The sequence below is a fragment of the Pantherophis guttatus genome, chromosome 6 (assembly GCF_059756535.1).
Source record: "Pantherophis guttatus breed Tessera chromosome 6, ASM5975653v1, whole genome shotgun sequence".
Taxonomy (NCBI): Eukaryota; Metazoa; Chordata; class Lepidosauria; order Squamata; family Colubridae; genus Pantherophis; species Pantherophis guttatus.
In genome coordinates, this window is record NC_142068.1 from 34,284,294 (window position 1) to 34,298,914 (window position 14,621).

The 14,621-nt window shown below is 36.6% G+C and overlaps 1 protein-coding gene across 2 annotated transcripts in view; it reads left to right on the forward strand.

Annotated features, from left to right (window-relative positions):
* The first annotated feature begins 1,418 nt into the window (after positions 1-1,418).
* EPHA4 (EPH receptor A4) overlaps positions 1,419-14,621 on the forward strand; it is a 171,715-nt gene continuing 158,512 nt past the window's right edge. For both annotated transcript variants that reach the window (XM_034439431.3, XM_034439433.3), the window contains exons 1-3: positions 1,419-3,008; positions 6,352-6,419; positions 11,053-11,716. In XM_034439431.3, the coding sequence (XP_034295322.1) occupies positions 2,918-3,008; positions 6,352-6,419; positions 11,053-11,716 (823 nt within the window). In that variant the 5' untranslated portion in view covers positions 1,419-2,917. The remainder of the gene's footprint in view (positions 3,009-6,351; positions 6,420-11,052; positions 11,717-14,621) is intronic.

The following is a 14,621-nucleotide window of genomic DNA, read 5'->3' on the forward strand; positions in this document are numbered from 1 at the left end:
TGTGCTAGAAACATTTCTGCCTCTTTTATGGAAAAAAAAGACTGCTTTTAACTCACTGGAGGGTCTGGTGGGCGGTTTCAAACAGAAAAATGAGCATTGATTAGCTAGTAGTTTACATTCAGCTGGGACACTGAAGAATAATTGGCTGGTTTCTCTGAAAGCAACAGATTCACATACCATAATGGAAATGTATGAGATCTGTAGATAGTGAAGACATGGGGAGAAAAAGTTAAGTGCAATTTAAAGTATGCTGCAGAAGACTGGCAAATGTAAACATGTATGGTATGGCAGATGTTACTAAAACTAAAAATAGCAATTACAGAGTCAAGTCATCACTAACCTGTCCTACATTTTCATATTAGGCTTGTTTTTCAACCACACCTCTGTCAATTGCCATCAGCCAAACCAACTTATTTTTTTAATAAAGGATTTTATACAACCAATTAGCTTGTTTGTTTCTTGCTGGGGATGTAGAAAGACCACAAGGCGAATCTGCTTTATTTCTGGATCTTCCACTTCTAATCATAGAAACTCAGATAAACAGAAACAAAACAAAAAATAATTTGGAACAGTGGATGTCAGATTTCCCAAATGTGATAGAGCTTCTCTGGGAACTGCTGATGGAAAAAGTCTAATGGATTCTTTTCTTAAAATTTTAAAATTTTAAAATTTTAAACTTTGAATTGTGACGATTAACTTTGGATTCCTTTTTGTCTTTGCAGTTTGTAGTTTGATTTTCAATGTATTGTAAGTCTTCTATCAAAGGTAAGTCCAGCTGAATTTGTTAAATAGAAAAGAGCCTTATGAGAGTAGAGGCATAAATCAGTTAGATTGTAATGTGGGTCCAGCAATTATTTGCCCTTTCTTCTTTCTAACAAGGCTTGGGAAACGTCGTGGAGCAATTTATCACCATCCTCAATTTGCATTTTTCTTAAGAATGTAACCTTCAGCTGTAAGCCTCTAACACCCATCACTTTTGGGGGGTTTCCTTTTCCTCCCCTGTATTTTAATCATCTTGTCAGATTAAGAGTTTGTCGGAATGTGAAAGTTTATACAGTGATTGAGCTAATTAATTCAGATTTTGCAGGTTTTGTGTCACAGCCCAAATAGGTAGTTACCTTTTTAATATTTTCACAAATATTCCTTGATTTAATTTTGGTGACATTGAAACATATTCAATTTAGGAGACAAGAAAGGGGGTCAAGTCTCAGGGTCATCATACTCTGCCATATTGCCAACTTCGCCAGCCTCTTCTTCGTTCAGCCGCAACCCACGTGGTGGCGCTGTTGGTTTACGGAGGAATCACGCAACTGGGGAATGGAAAGGCTTTGAGAATCCTTCTCTCTCTCTCCCCCCCCTCCGCCTTTTTGGGTTTATGGGTCCATCCCTTAAATGCACAGCCGAGAAAAGGGAAGTCCACTTCCCTATGTGCTCGAGGACAAGCAAGCAAGCAAGCAAGCGAATAAAGATGTTCTTGAAAGAGACCAGGTTGCTTGCAACGTTGATCTTCGCCGGCCACGTGCGCTCTTACTTGGGATGAAAGCTGCTGGTGCGCGTACAAGACCTCGGGGACCGAGCCATAAAGTAGTTGCTTTCTAAGAACTAAGCGTCCCTAGTGGAAGGAAATTGCTCGCCGTCCGGCTTATATATATCTATACATAAAAAGTCAGATATTAGCAGGCGGATTTGGTGATCTCGGAGGAATACCCTCTGAGTGGAGCTGCCAGGATGGGGAGCTTTGGCGTAAAGGATCAGGTCGCCGTTTCACATTTTCCTCCCCGAGACACAATCAAACACACAAAAAAGGATATTTTTGAAAAGCGGCTTCTTTCTTGTTGCCATTGTCCTATTTACGAAAAGTTCTCCTCTGATTTTGGGGAGTACCTTCTAATTCGCGGAATCCCCGTGAATGCCTTGTTTATTTCAGTTGGATTAGGCGAGAAAAAACGCGGGTGGGTAGTGGATGTTTCTTACGAACGGCCACCTTTAAAAGCGGCTAGACTTGGCTGGAAAAGATAGGAAGCTCCTTAAAAAATCTAAAGGCATGAAATCTTTCTCATTCCTTTTGCTCTAAATTTTAATTCCTTATTTCCTGAAGCATCTTTTTATCAAGCCCTTTTCCTGAAAACTAGAGCACAGACTAGTCTGCTGCTTCAGTTCTGGTGAAACGTTCGCACACAATGCAGGCGTCTCTCGCGAAATTATCCTGCAATCTTCCTCCTCTGTAATGTATGCCATTCAAGGAAAAAAAAAATAAGGGCATAATTACAGTAAACCTCAATTTAATAAGATCGCGTTTTCTTATTTTTTAATGAAGATTTTTTTTTCCTAATTCGTGGGAGGGAGAGCGATTTCAGCTCTGTCAAATAAATCTATGTCGCTTCCCTGTTGGATATTTAAATTCAGGATATCCTTCGTTAGTCCAGGAATTTCAGGGGAGAATAAGAAAAAAATCCGAGAGAGGCGTCCTCTTAGAAGGAAACCCAAATGAGTTCAGTGCGATCTCTCGCAGGTAAGTGGACATGAGAATAGGAGAAAAGAGCATTGGTTGAACCAAGCTTGGAGGCAAGAAAGTACCACAGTCGATGCCTACTTGAGGAAGGAGAAAAACAACAAAAAGACGCAGACCGTCCGCCAGCCACTTCTGCACCTTTCGAGGAAGCTCTGAATACGAGAAGAGCCAGGAGGAGGAGGGGCTCTTGGAGCATGGAGGGCGTGGTTTTTGGGAAGAGGGCGTGTCTGGGAGGGCTTTTCTCTCAAGCAGCTCTTCTGACAGGCGAATGGCGTTGATGGACGGCGAGACGTCACGATTCCTCCCCCGCCCCCTTGGCAATGTCTACAGCCTGCTGCACTCCCAATTTAAGCATTTATTCCACTGGGATAGAGGAGTCTAGAGCAGCGCTAGCACCAAAAAACCATGGCTGGGATTGTATATTTCACCGTCTTTTCGCTTCTCTTTGGAATTTGCGAGGGTGTCACCGGTTCTCGGATATATCCGGCCAATGAAGGTGAGTGAGAGAAAAAAGGGTCCCGGGTCGAGGCGAGACTTTCCCCTTTTGCTCGTGTGGCTCGTACGGGGCAGGGGATCTGGGTCGGCGCGAGGGGGTCTTCCTGTCTTTCAGCACCCGCTCCTGCGGACCAAACACTGGGCAAAACTTGGATCAGGCAGACAACCTAAAGTTCGACCTCTCGCCTGCAAAAGAAAGGACGGACAGCCGCGCGGGTAGCTCGCGGCAAACTTAGGCTGGTGGCGGAGAGCCAGCGGAGAGCGATGGGCTCTTTCAAAAGCTTTGCCCCCCCACACCACCCCCACTCCCGCTAGCCCTCCCTTCGCTCCTCTCCGTCCCCTGGACGCTCCAGAGAGAGGGCGAAAGTTTGGAGAGTCTCGTCTGGGGATCGGCAGCTTTGTGACCGGCCGGTCGGCTTGGGATCGTCGCCTTCCGCAGCCGAATTTGCCGCAGACGTGACAGCTTTGCGCGCGGCGGCGGCGGCGGCGGAAACCCGCGTGGGAGCTTGACCTGGATTTTCTAGGCGAGCTGTTTTCAGCCAGCCAGTCTGGTGCAAAAGCGCCGCTTTAGACCTCTTTGCTCCTTGAGGAAAAAAAAAAAAAGCCTTCTTTGCTAAACAGCCAAGGCAAGCGAGTTCCGTGGATTTGGTTAGGCTTTTAATTTATTCTTAGCAGACCGGCGCCTTAAGTTCAAAGCAGCCTTTCTCCGAAACGGGACTGGGCTTCTCCGTCTGCCCGCATTCTTCCTTTCAGTACCTTCTTTGCTGCGGCCGTAGGGCTATTTCCTTACTGATTTAACCTCTTTAGCAGCGCTAAAGCAAAAAAGAAAGAACCATTCAGGGTTTGGGTTTTTTTTTGTTTTTTTCCCCTTCTTCTCCCCAGTCTAAATCTTACATAACCGCGGACGCGCGTCCCCCTCACACAAACGCGCGCGGCAGCGCGGGCTTCAGTCGACTGCGCGCGTCCAGGTGACTTCACGCGCTACGAGGTGACATGAACCTGCTTGACAGGAAAGTGGGTGGGTGGGAGAGGTGCGCGCGTGTAGCTATGCGCGTTCCCGCACTTTCTCCCTCCCTATGAGATCTCTCTATTTATTTCACTCTGGCTTCGACCGCTGGGAGTCAGATACCTGTAACTTCAGCTTGAACGTGGTTTTATGATATGAGATGCCTGGGAAATCACTTGGCGCGTAAGACAAATAGCGTCAATGAGTTGCTCAAACTTAAAAGCGAGAAAGCGAAGGATTTTGCAGAATAAATTCCCGAAGATTTCCCCCGTCACTCCGTATTTTTTTTTTCTTCCCGAGTTCCCTTCTGCTTTGGTTTCTAGCATCTTCGCTATCAATCAGCAGTTTGATAGCTTTTCGTCTGTTGAAGAAAGGAAAGATCGTCTGTGCCCGAATTACAAATAGGAATCACAAATCCTATTGTTGAAATAGGATAACCCATAGGTCCTGTTTTAAAACGTTGCCTTAAAACCTCTTGTATGATTTATACGGAACCTGTGGTTTTGTAGACTTATTGGGATGGGGTGAATGCTGAGCAGCTGAGATTTCATTTAATCCGTCTCAGCATCTTTTAAGTTATCTGCACTGGGGAGCCATTTTTCACTCTTAACACACCCCCAACTCTTGCTCCATTTTTAACAGGAGCCTCTAGAGGTACAAAGAATGCAGTGCTGAAGCTGTTCGGTTTTTGGTTCACTCTCTTTGTTTCCTATAAGACACATCCCCCCTCCCACTCCATACAGTGCTGGAAATGTTTCCTATACAACATAGTCCACTTTTCACTGCTCCCTTATAGGTAAAAAATCATTCTGCCTTTCTTGCAAGTGGCATTAAATACCCAGAAGATGGCACGACCAACACAATATGTTGCATTCCTTGTTTATAGTGACAGTAGATTAAGTTATCTATTGAAGCTGTTTCTGGGTTCACTGACATTTTTCTATGAGATGTACAATTTATAAAGAGAAATGCAAAATGATGTAAACAAGTCTTGTTCTAAAGTTAATGAAATTAACATTTTATTTCTTCTTGGAAGATCCATCTTTCATGCAACAATGTCTCAGGCAGTCATGTAATAAAGATGAATTATGAATAGGTGCTTTCTTTACACATTTATGTGAGAGGAAATCTCAGTGAGCAATATTGCACTTGTTTTCTGATTAAACACATATAGGATTACATTGAACACAGCATTCAAAGATTGAGAATATCCCAGAACATTTTAATCTTAGTTTGTTTGTTTTTTTAAAATCCAAACCAATTCAATTTGGGTGCAAGTGTTAATCCTTAGTGAAGATGACCTTTGAATTAAGAGGCCCTAAATGCAAGTCGCACCCCATTCACAGAATCAACATGTGTCTTAATGGGATAGTGTAAACACGCTTGGCATCTTATTTATGTGGGCTGCAGTGTAAAGATTGTAATACCTGTATTGATTTCTCCTAGAGGATGTTGTAATAATTGCTGGGATTTGTGCATTTGGAAATTCAAAGTGGATTAGAATTAAAATCTATGAAAAATGGCCTTTAGAATAAACAAGGTATACTTGGACAGGACTTGAATGGGAGAATACTAGGTAATTTTAGAACTGTAGATTAGACTGTGAAGTAAAAAAAGTATATTAAAAGAACCCAAGGGCAAACCATTTTATATTATTTCCAAGCAAATGACATGGATGTGTTCATGAAGTCACTAGGTATTATCCTGGATTTGAAGTAGACTTAGCTTTAGTTATAAATAGCTCAGGTCTCCCTTTTTTTAAGGGATTATTTTCAATTAAAAAATTGAAAATGCTTCAGTTCTGTGTTCTTCTTTTTATTGGTTGGTCACACAGTCAGTTGTTTAGACTGGATTTGATATTTTTCTCCACCTATTAAGTCCTTCCCATGAATTTGAGTTAGGCAGATATTGTTTAATAATATTAAAAACCACATAAAGACAGTATTTCACTGGGGTATTATTATTATGTTGATGATGATTGGTTGCACAGTCAGCCAGATGTTTAGACAGGAGTTGGCATTTTTACTCACCTGTCAAGTATTATTATTATTATTATTATTATTATTATTATTATTATCATCATCATCATCATCATCATCGTCATCATCATCATCATCATCATCATCATCAAATTCACAGTATGTGATTTTCTATGTATGTTTTAAAATAAATATTCTAAATAAGAATAAAAGTTCCTGCTTATATTGCCATTGGAAAGATATTTATTTTTTTGGTTGGGTACCATCTTTCTTTTCTTGTGTAGATCATTTAATGATGCTTTTTGAAACATAGTCTGAATTTGAGTACTTGGAATTTGATGTATGCTTTTCTCTTGCAGTTACCTTATTGGATTCCAGATCAGTTCAAGGTGAACTTGGCTGGATAGCGAGTCCCTTAGAGGGAGGGGTAAGTTCAGAATATTTTATCTAATCAATAAAAATTTGAAATGATTAGTAAATTTCTAATGATACTTGATAGCCTTTTCTTCACTGATTGTGAAAAGTTCAATTTTATTTCAATGGCCTTTAAAATATGTATTATACTTTGTTAGTAAAATTGTATTATTTCCTTGTATAAACCTGGGATACCCTGTTTAATAGAATCAGAAGGAGGAATTCACACTGGAGCCAGGTCAGCAAATTTGTTAAGTCAATTCTATTTAGGGAACCAAATATGTATTGGTGAATTCTAACACAAATGTAAAATATTTCTTCAAAAGTTACAAATACCAATTTTTAAAATAAATGAATTATTATTTTTTTCATTTTGATCAAGGGGAAATCCATATCTCTTCTTATAATTTTATAACAGTAATAATTTATATTCATAATTTATATGAATACTGTTCTTAATGATGTGCAAAACTCAGAATTTTATTCCATCTTGCATTGGAAGTAAGCAGAAAAATTATTTTGATATTTTAATAAAGTTATCTTTAAACAAACTCTCATCCAATTTTCATCCAATTTTCATCCAATTTTCATATTGGAAAATATTCTAAAGTGTGAAGCTGCAACCATTCCATAAATTTATCTCCTAGTCAATAGAAAGGTGAATGTTCAATATTCCTTTTAAAAATGTTAATATTTAGCTGTAAACATTCTTTTTCTTTGTCAAAATACCTATTTTTTGTATAATAAGAGCATTATAATAAGAGCATTGTACAAGCAGAATAGAGGTTGGTCATCTATTAGCGAATGAAATAATTAAGACATTTGTAGATATGGATACAGAGAGAAACTTGAATCATAGCTTAGTTATATGCAATATAATAAACTTTAAATAAATAGCATGTGGCTTGATATGATAGTTCCAAGAAACTCAAGAGTATTTCTTACTGGATTTATTGGAAACCATTAATACTCTACATATCATAGGATCAGACATTTTATTAAATAATGAAATACAGCTTTCTTTTTGCTACATAAGCAGGGCTAATAAAGAGAACAGTTTCAGGAGTAAAACAAGATGCATGATATTCCCAGTGACCACAAAGCTCTTTAGAATTAAACAGACATCTCATCCTAACTGTGTAAAGGCAAACTATTCATACCAATTGAAGGTAAATCAGAAACTTTCAAACACCATCAACTATATAATAACTACAGATGCAGATCTTGTTACTAAAATACATTATTCTTTAATATTCCTTGACATTTGTGTCTGTATGCTTGCATGTAACTATCTCTGTGAAAGGAAGGAATGTGAACTTATCTATTTAGAGATGCATTATGCATAAGCTTCGAAACAGCCCTTTGATGGGAAAATAGTCAATTGTCCTGTCCCCATTGTTGCTATGCCTGAACTTGACTGCAGTCAAGTTGTGGTCTGCCTCTGCTGTTCCTGGAACCCCTCCTCCTTTTTTTCATGCAAGAGGAAATGATTGGCAAGCTACTGGGTGTAGACAGCATATATTCACTGCTGATTGCAGCCAATTGCCCTCATCTTTTGACAATGGGAAAGGTACAGCTTTATCACAGTAAGAGGCAGGATTTCAGTCAGTCCCGTACCCTAGAAAAGTTAATAAATTAGTCTGTCTTTCAGTGTAGGGAGTATTTCTTTGATAGCTTTAAATATTTTAATTTTGAATGAAAATAATTACAGCAATCTAAAAACACTGAAGAAAATACTTATTCTATATTAATAATAATAAGCTGTATTATTTTTTTTTCTAAAAACAATGGGGAGAAATGTTTTCATGATAACATATGACATTGTATTAAAGCTTATACATGATAGTGATAAAAAAAAGCTTAAAGGGACCTAGTCGGCTTTCAAATCTGCCTGTAGGAAAGCTGGAAAAACATTTAATGGTTTACTATACTACAGGCTACAATTCTACAATTCTATACTACAATTCAGAGCATTGGACAGATTTTTTTAAAAATATGTTTTTTTCAAAAATACCCCAACATACTGTTTAAAGATAAACTCTGCTTCTTTCTTATATTTTATGGAGATTTTTGTATCATGCAGAATCCCATGTTACCATTTAAGAAGTGGATATTTCTGAAATGTGAAATATTTTATACATTAATAAGAGAGATTGGAGATAAAAATAGGTCACTTTATCCAAATGAATGTCTATTGCTGACTCCATGGCAGTCCTTGAAGAACAAATGTATTAGCCTCTACATTTAATTAATAGTTTATTTTTAAAATTTGAGTTAAAAGAAACTGTTGGTCTGGAATGCTTTATCCTGGATTATTAAAACATAGGAAGTCTGTTTGACAAAACTGAAAAGGAGGACGAAGTTAATCTTTGACCACACACTTTATCAAACAATAATTTATTTTATCTGGGAATGTGCAGTTTTATTATGTTTGGCTCTTTACTGATATAAATATTAAATGAAAAATGCAGTTCTATTGAGGAAGGGAAGAAGTTGTGACCAAATCCTATGAGGAATTTTGCAGTAAAGGGTCTGTGTTCTTTTCACAGAATTCAATAGGCTTTGGACCAGCCTTATAATTTGACTTTGTCTTTTGTGTAAACATGCAAAAGGAAATCCCATTGACCATTTTTATTCCTTCTCCTTTTTCGTCCCTGCCCTCTCCCATAGTATAGGGTATTGGATCAGAAAGGGCAGAATTGTAACACAATGCTCATTTCATGGCAGCTGTAAATTAAAGAACTTTGTTGCTCACTTTGTGCGCTAGCATTTTACATTGATAGATGGCTTTCCAGTTTCCCCTATTATCCATGACACAGTTTGACATGGTGGATATCCCACCCCCTCTCCCTTTTCTTGAATTTTCAAGTATCCCTAGACAATAACTCAAATATTATCATCTTGACTCTGGGGGTTAGCTGCCACAGCTCTATAAAGCGTTTTCAGCTATCCAGCATTGTATTTAAACTCAAGAGCACTTTAATGGTTATGAACTTTAATGATTATGAATGCAATACAGTGAAGAGTAGCTTATATCTTATAACATTCCCTGGTACAAGTGTATTTATTTTGCTTGCTGATGAAGCCTTTGAAAACTATTCTATGCTATTCTATTGTTTTGGGTTCATGTGCTTCATTGAAAAGGATTGGATTTAGTTAAATTTTTATAAGTGAGGGGGGGAAAGCATGTTTTCCTCTGTCATTGATCCTGAATTCAGCAAAACCAAAACCAATGCATTTTTTCTTTTGCAAATAAATAAATAAATAGACACAGAAGTACTCTTCTGTATCCTATGGTTAATATAATCACATTTTGAAAGCTCTTTTGACTGATACTATTCTTGAACCTCTGCAAACAAAATAAAATCATATTCACTCTTCAGAAATATTTTTTGTGTGGTTGAGTGCACATGTTTCTGTAGATGTATTTATATACTAACTACCCAAATGTTAAAGAGAAAGATTATTTATTACAGACATCAGGGACATAACCGTGATGACCTTATTCCTATTTAAGTTCTTCAGGAACATAGACTGCCTTGGCTTGAAAGCTGTCTGTCTGTCTGGAGATAGATTGTTTTGAAATAAACCAACATGTGAACGGAACAAAAATTTAAGGTTTTTTAGAATTGAAGCTATTTATTTTATTATAATGTGCATATGCAGTATAATCCAAACAACTGAATCTTAATCTTTGCTGTGGATTAAAACTATTGTTCCATATATTTAATTTCCATATATTTAATAATCTGAGACCTGTACATTGAGTGGCAGAAGCCCTCCAGAATTTCAAACAGATTTCTTTCCCAGGATTACTCAGAGATAGTGGTAATTGGACCTGACACCTGTTGTGTTCCGTTACTTAGCTACGATGCTTTTCTGACAAAGATAATATATGCAAATCTCTTTGAAGACACCCATACATTTTATCTTTCTCACACAATATGTATAGGATAAATTGTGTGGATGTATGTATTGATCACACTATTCTGACACACCAGGAATCCTTTAGCTTCACACTGAATACTGATTTAGATATGACATGTGGAGATTTTTCTTCTTGCTGTTGGTTATATTTAATTGTTATTTGGGATTCTAATGATATTGTTTTAGTAAGTTTTGTGTTTTGTATTTTATTATAGTCTGTAACTTGGTATGAGAATGTGAAGAACATAATATCAGAATAATAGATGATTAGAAGTGATTAGTTCTTATTTCAGCTGTGTTTCTGATGGATGGATACCTATGGTCAAGTTCCTTATCTTCTCTTGGTTTTTTGCCTATACAAACAGAATATCTGTTCAGTTGATACCCCTTATTTTACTACAGCTCTTATTAGCAGTCTGAATCATTGTAATCATGCTATACAAATAATGGCAAATAGAATGTATGTTGGCAGATTGACCATTGACTTTCTAATAAACTGAAAAATTCTACTCCTCTACCATCTTAAAATTTCCTGTTGAATATTGCTTTAGTTAATATAGATATATGAGCAATATAATTAGCATTGGTAATTAGCATTAATGGCTGTTGTATAAAAACCAATGAAACCAGTAGTACAATAGAAATATTTTTTTCTCGTGAAGGTTTGATTGCATATTTTACATGATTTTATTTATGTCTATCTATCTGATTATTCACAGTGGGAGGAAGTCAGCATTATGGATGAGAAAAATACACCAATCCGCACTTATCAAGTCTGCAACGTAATGGAACCAAGTCAAAACAACTGGTTACGGACTGATTGGATTCCCCGTGAAGGGGCTCAAAGGGTTTATATTGAAATCAAGTTCACACTAAGAGACTGCAACAGCCTGCCAGGTGTTATGGGAACTTGCAAGGAGACTTTTAACCTGTACTATTATGAATCAAGCAACGACAAGGAGCGTTTTATTCGAGAAAGCCAGTTTGGTAAGATTGACACCATTGCTGCTGATGAGAGTTTTACTCAGGTAGACATTGGCGACAGGATTATGAAATTAAACACAGAGATACGTGATGTGGGTCCATTGAGCAAGAAGGGATTTTATCTGGCATTCCAGGATGTAGGTGCTTGCATAGCCCTGGTGTCCGTTCGTGTCTTCTACAAGAAATGTCCCCTGACAGTCCGTAATCTGGCTCAGTTTCCAGACACAATCACAGGAGCTGATACATCTTCTTTGGTCGAGGTTCGTGGTTCATGTGTCAACAACTCAGAAGAAAAGGATGTGCCAAAAATGTACTGTGGGGCAGATGGTGAATGGCTGGTACCCATTGGCAACTGCCTGTGCAATGCTGGGTATGAAGAGCATAATGGAGAATGCCAAGGTAGGCCTTGTTGCATTGTACTGTTCATTAAAGGATGGTGTATGTAATTGAATCAGAAAGGAGACTAAATTGAAGAAAGCCAATAATTAGCAATCCCTGTGGGAATGCAGTGGGACAGCGTGGTCTAATGAGGAAATTCAGTAGTTCCAACGCTAAAGGATGCATCATTCTGAAAGAACAAAGACACTAACATAAGATGCAGAAGGCAAAAAATACAGCCATCAGAGGGTAGATTAGAACTGGGTTGCATCTTGCCACTCACATTTAAATGTTTGTCATCCATTCATGTTATTTCATTTAAGAGAAAGTGCTTCTTTTTCTCTCTCATTTGAAAAATTAAATCTAACAAGAATCATGTCAAAGGAATAGTAATAATAGTAATAATATTAATAATATCAAGGCTAGAAATTTTTGTTTTTACTTTTATAATAGAAAATAAAGATTTGGTTTTAAAATTCTTCTTAGTTTCTTTCAAAATAACTCTTTACTGTTTCACTTGAGAATTCTTTTACTAAGTAATCCTTGAATGGATGACATGGCTGCTTTTGTGAAATATTTTTATTTCTCAAAAAGTCTCCATTGTTTCATTTACAAAAGAACTTGCTAGGAGACTAGTCAGAAATGCACGAAGTCATCTGTTTCTCCCTCCTTTTCCTATCCTCCACAGAATTAGGGATTAACCTTCATATAAAAGGCAGCTTATTTTAAAGGAAAGGAAAGAAAAAAAGCTTTAAATCTTCTTTATGATTCTCTTGATTTTTAGTTATACGTTATTATGATTTTATAAGTAGACTATAGCTGATTATGGATTTGATTACCCCGTAAGCCACCTGTTCAAGATCAGTCTCTAATGAATTCCCCCCCCCCCAAAAAAAAATAATAGCTTCATTTATTTTTAAAGTAGTAAGATTTAGGGTACTGTGTTTGATGTATTTTAATTGCATTTTGCTAAAAAAACAAACCCTTTTTAATTAGTGAACAAAACAAACATCACACTATTTTATTTTGTGAAATTAATATACCATAGCAGTTTCATCCCACCTATCTAAAATAGGTTCATATGATCATTTATAGGCAATTTAAAATTAGTTATTGCCTGAAATAAATCGTTTTTCTAAACATTTTCCTTTGCTATCATGTATTAATCAGATATTTATATGCTTATTGAAGAAGAACTGAGCATAACTTCTTGATACTATAATTATGAGTGAGAACTCAAACGTGGCTAGTATAATGACAGGACATCATCACAAAAGCAAGTAATTCTCCCTCTCTGGAAAAGGACAGGATCATTCAAAATGTTTGGATTCCTGATACAAATAAATTGTTGCCAACACACAGATATGATACTTGAAGTGATCACATTATGAGAAAATTAATGTGTAGGAACATATTTCTGTTTTTACTAGGTTCTGCATTTCTTGGAATTTAATTTTTATAGAGTTTGATTATGGGGAAACAGATGGATAAAATTAGAATATTGGCTATTAGATTTCCCCCAAAGGGAGTGTTGATGCAATATTGGCTCACCCTGATTGATGAAAAACTAAAACACTCCTTAGTCAGTGATCCACACTTTATTACTTAATCAGCTGACAAGGAAGCCTTGTTTTTGGAAGTTTGGGGAGAAAAAAAAGTACTTTCTTATAAAAACCTTCAAAAATGGGAAAACAGCCTAGTAAATACATCACCTCACTATCTTTAAAAACAAAAAAAACTTGTATGCATACTTCATAGGGCTAGTCCCCCCCAAATATCAAATATTTTCTGCTTTGAGTGTCTTCCATGTTAATATTGGTTCATTAAAGGTTCCTGAAGTGAATGTAACCCAATAAACAGCACAATTTAATCTCCCAATTTCCATGATAATATGTGCCAGTTTGTGTACACATTTCCTGAACTCCAAAGTTTAGTAATTCTGAATAACAACATTGATTCTGAATCCAGAATATTTTCTTGCATAAAATCAAATAGGTGAATCATAAAATAGGTGATTAGGAATTAAATATTCTCACATTCTCACTTCGTAGAGATGTGTCATTGTGAAATCGAAAGACAACATAAGGGAAGATAATCCTATCAGGTCTACAATATTTGTTAACTGTCTACCCAAACTGTTTTTCAGTGTTGAAACTTGGCAATAGAAATGCAAGAGAAGGTCATAGGTCATTCATTTCCTCATCCATCATCGTCCTGTGATCCTTAGGTCAGAGTTAAGATTGATTAAGATCTTAAAGCCTAAACAAAGGTTTGATAGACATATGATAAGGCAGAAGGTGCTCCTATTATTTGAATCTATAATAATACTGATCTATTGAAAAATTTAGAACATTGGAGATCAAATTACATTTATTCTTATATGTATATGTTAATTTAGATAATGATGAGAGTGAAAACAAAGAACACTTAATGGAAAATACAGTTTATATTTATAGGTCCAAGTTCATTCAGCCCTTTGATCTTGAATAATATTCCTTGAAATGAAAGTCTTTTGTTACTCATTTTTCTCCACAATATAAGATCATTTACTCAAATATTTTATACATACTGTTTTACACACTACACCTGTTTTTACAACACTTTTGTGTTGGCTGAATTTCTTGTTTCAAATTGAAGAAAAGAGAAAAGTGTACTTGATTTCCAAACCTCTTGGGAGAAAAAAATATGAATGGGAAATCTATTACTGAAACATGAAATTGCCTTAGCTTTGAAGTCTATTGCAAGGTGAAGATAATTACTGTTTTAAGATAAAATTCAGCCTGTGGATGATGTTTCCTTTAGTAGAATTTATCATTGACATTTAAACTATTTTGTTATACAAACTAGGAAGAAATCCGTATACACACTGAACTAATTTCCTTATTAAAATAAAGAAAAGCAATAAAACATAAGAAAGGCAATAAAT